This window comes from Sinocyclocheilus anshuiensis, unplaced genomic scaffold, assembly GCF_001515605.1.
Source record: "Sinocyclocheilus anshuiensis isolate Anshui unplaced genomic scaffold, SAMN03320099.WGS_v1.1 scaffold137, whole genome shotgun sequence".
NCBI classification, from domain to species: Eukaryota; Metazoa; Chordata; class Actinopteri; order Cypriniformes; family Cyprinidae; genus Sinocyclocheilus; species Sinocyclocheilus anshuiensis.
Window position 1 is genome coordinate 61,598 of NW_015537932.1, and position 4,131 is coordinate 65,728.

A 4,131-nucleotide genomic window follows, 5' to 3' on the forward strand; every position below is an offset into this window, starting at 1 on the left:
TTGACTCTTAACGTTTATAAAGAATATCTCTTTGGATTTGAGACTTTAGTCTTTGCAACTTTACAGATCTTCTTTATGCACCAAGAGCTTGTAACACTCCAAAGAGAAAGGAACAATTGAAATCGCATCATATGACCCCTTTAATAAATTGATAAAATCTATTCTATCATGTATTTTCCTATGTATTGTAAAAATCACATTTTCAGTTAATTTGCTATTACCAAAGAAAGAGATCACCATAGCAACTGATTTCCAATGCTTTAACCCAATAGTCAAAAAGTGCCCTTAAATGAAGAATCATGCATGAAAGATGTGAGCTTGCATGATAGTCCGTGGATTCAGATTCATGTCAGAAATGCATGTTTGCTTCATGTTTTCATCTAGCCGGATGAGTTGAAGTATTCACTGAAGAGACTAGTGGATGGCCTTTCTCACACAAGAGACGAGGCTCGGTCAGGATACAGTGTTGCACTCGCTCAGGTATTTTTAACCAGTCGAGTTTTATCTTCACGTCTTTTTATAGCAGTTATTAGATATGACTATTATTTTTTTCTGTATGTAGCTGCTGAGTGTATTTGAGGAGATCTCCCTGAAATCCACACTAGACAGCGTCAAAGAAAAGCATAACCTCCAGACAGCCAAAAAGGTGAGGATTTCACATGGAACCTGATGTGGCCTTAATACTTTATAATCCTAATCATCTTCTGTCATAATCATGGAGCTCATAGGTTTTTGATGTGATGCTTCAATTCTTTTGACAGAAATTCATCAGAAATGCAGCGTTTGGGAATTTCTTCGGCGTGCTCGCCCTGTCTCAGTCCACACGTCTGCATAAGGTCAGAGAATCGTAGTGTTGCGTTGTTGATTTTATATGGGCAAAAATCACTGGAAAGAAATAGATTTTGGAAACACTAATTATCTTGCATATCATTTGGGATGCAGTCTGGGATTCAGATAAACTCTGATTTGTGTTGATGATCTTTTCCTGTCTCTCATTCCTCAGGAGCCGCAGGTCATGTTGGAGTGTGTGCGGCTCCTGCAGAGTCTGTCCCATTACAGAGAACACCTGAGAGACCTGCCCAGAAAAACCATGGTCGACATCCTGTCAGAGGTCATTGTAGTTGTATTATTTCCCTCCTAATTTTGTTGTATAGACATTGAAAGAAGTGTTTGTAGAAGTGCCCTAACATTTGCACTCGCTCAGGTATTTTTAACCAGTCAAGTTTTATCTTCACGTCTTTTTATAGCAGTTATTAGATATGACTATTATTTTTTTCTGTATGAAGCTGCTGAGTGTATTTGAGGAGATCTCCCTGAAATCCACACTAGACAGCGTCAAAGAAAAGCATAACCTCCAGACAGCCAAAAAGGTGAGGATTTCACATGGAACCTGATGTGGCCTTAATACTTTATAATCCTAATCATCTTCTGTCATAATCATGGAGCTCATAGGTTTTTGATGTGATGCTTCAATTCTTTTGACAGAAATTCATCAGAAATGCAGCGTTTGGGAATTTCTTCGGCGTGCTCGCCCTGTCTCAGTCCACACGTCTGCATAAGGTCAGAGAATCGTAGTGTTGCGTTGTTGATTTTATATGGGCAAAAATCACTGGAAAGAAATAGATTTTGGAAACACTAATTATCTTGCATATCATTTGGGATGCAGTCTGGGATTCAGATAAACTCTGATTTGTGTTGATGATCTTTTCCTGTCTCTCATTCCTCAGGAGCCGCAGGTCATGTTGGAGTGTGTGCGGCTCCTGCAGAGTCTGTCCCATTACAGAGAACACCTGAGAGACCTGCCCAGAAAAACCATGGTCGACATCCTGTCAGAGGTCATTGTAGTTGTATTATTTCCCTCCTAATTTTGTTGTATAGACATTGAAAGAAGTGTTTGTAGAAGTGCCCTAACATGTATAACAATGATATCTATATGTGACCCTGGACCACAAAACCAGTCATAAGGGTCAATTTTTTGAAATTGAGATCTATACATCATCTGAAAGCTGCATAAATAAGCTTTCCATTGATGTATGGTTTGTTAGAATCGGACAATATTTGGCCGAGATACATCTGAGAATCTGAGGGTGCAAAAAAAATCAAAATATTGAGAAAATCGCCTTTAAAGTTGTCCAAATGAAGTTCTTAGCAATGCATATTACTAATCAAAAATTAAGTTTTGATATGGTTATTTTATTTTATTTACGGTAGGAAATATACAAAATATCTTCATGGAACATTTACTTAATATCCTAATGATTTTTGGCATAAAAGAAAAATCAATCATTTTGACCCATACAATGTGTTTTTGGCTATTGCTACAAATATACCCCAGCGACTTAAGACTGGTTTTGTGCTCCAGGGTCACATATATTAATTAACGTAGTATTAATAATAATAACTGTTGTATTATATTATATTATAATGTATTGTATTGTATTATAGTTGTACACTATCAGTCAAAAGTTTGGAATAATTAATTACCATTTATTTGACCATAAATATGGTAAAAACAGCAATATTGTGAAATATTATTACAATTTAAAATAACTGTATTTTATTTGAATATATTTTGAGATATCATTTATTCCTGTGATGCAAAGCTGAATTTTCAGCATCATTACTCCAGTCTTCAGTGTCACATGATCCTTCAGAAATCATTTTATTTTCTTTCAATTTGGTGCTGAATTATTATGATCAGTTATTATCAGTGCTCATTTTTTTATGAATGGATCTCATTATTGTCAATGTTGAACATTTTTCCCAGGATCCTTTGAATGATACTGTATCGTGGCTTCCAAAAAATATTAAGCAGAACAGCTGTTTTCACCATTAGTAATAATAGTAAGAAATGTTTCTTGAGCAGCAGATCAGCACATTAGAATGATTTCTGAAGGATCATGTGACACTGATTACTGGAGCCATTTGGGGATTCAGATAAACTCTCAGTTGTTGATGATCTTTTACTGTCTCTCGTTTCTATAATGTTTAGTTTGCATTGTGTTTGTTGCGTAGACATCGAAGGAGGTGTTTGAAGAGGTGCTCCTGAGCGCCCTGCAGTCTGACCTGACCTCTGCCCTCAACACTCCCGAGCAGCTCGAGCTCCTCCTAGTGGCCCTGCAGAAGTTCCCCTCTGTGCTCAAACCCAAAAAACTCAAGAAACTATTGGGAACCACTGCAGTCATTACTAAAGAGAACATGCCGAAGTAAGTGTGTCTGACTTTTAAATGATTTTAATTTAGAGTCTATTTACTTATATAATTAATTATATATTTTACATTTTAGATTTTTTAAATGGTTTATTAAAAATGAATTTATAATGTAATAAATTGTATATGAAATAATGTAATTCTATAATTATTTATTATAATGAATCACTATTTATTATTTTACTTATTTGCTTATTTTTTGTTGATTTTATTTGAAAGAGCAAAATGTTGTTTTACACATGGTAGGTTAAAACATGCTCTTGTTAGTATGATTTATTTATTTATTTATTTTTTAGTTGCATATTTATTGTGTTAATTTCATTTAAAAATGTTGTTTCATAAGTGGTAAGTTAAAAACATGCTTGAATATTTTGTGCTTCATTGTTTTATCAATTCTTTTGATGTGCACTTGCAGGCTGGTGGAGGTTTTGAAGACGGCCGCTCGTTCTGTGAAGAAGGAGAACATTCTTCCCCCGGTCGCGTTTGACTTGTTACAGGCGTCTCTGCGAGAGGACAACTTCGAGATGTTCTGGAATGAAGCCATTATCAAAGGCATGCTGTCAGAGATGCCTGGACCCACACAGTGAGTTTAACATGTGTAGCCAAACCTTAACCTGCTAGTTCAAGTGTCTAATATATGCCAGATATGGGCACGCCCGGATATTACTTCACCACATTTGATTATTAGGAATTATTTTGCACATAATAATATCTGACATCTTTTTGTTAACTGTGTAAAATGTTTTCAGTGTCTTAGAATGTAACTGTTAAGTTCGTAGAAAGTGTTGATCTGGGATGGTAGTAGGGCTGGACAATAATTCAATATCAATATGTATCGCGATATTATTTTTTTCAATAACGGTGATATGATTTTTAAACACATTTCCGATATTTCGATATACATTACCAGTTTCCCATACAT

At 35.5% G+C, this 4,131-nt stretch overlaps 1 protein-coding gene across 1 annotated transcript in view; it reads left to right on the top strand.

Annotated features, from left to right (window-relative positions):
• Positions 1–4,131, top strand: part of mybbp1a (MYB binding protein (P160) 1a) — a 30,139-nt gene that overhangs the window by 2,118 nt on the left and 23,890 nt on the right. The window contains exons 2-7 of the mRNA XM_016446669.1: positions 385–480; positions 563–646; positions 762–836; positions 1,004–1,111; positions 3,016–3,206; positions 3,625–3,792. Coding sequence (XP_016302155.1) covers positions 385–480; positions 563–646; positions 762–836; positions 1,004–1,111; positions 3,016–3,206; positions 3,625–3,792 — 722 coding nt within the window. The remainder of the gene's footprint in view (positions 1–384; positions 481–562; positions 647–761; positions 837–1,003; positions 1,112–3,015; positions 3,207–3,624; positions 3,793–4,131) is intronic.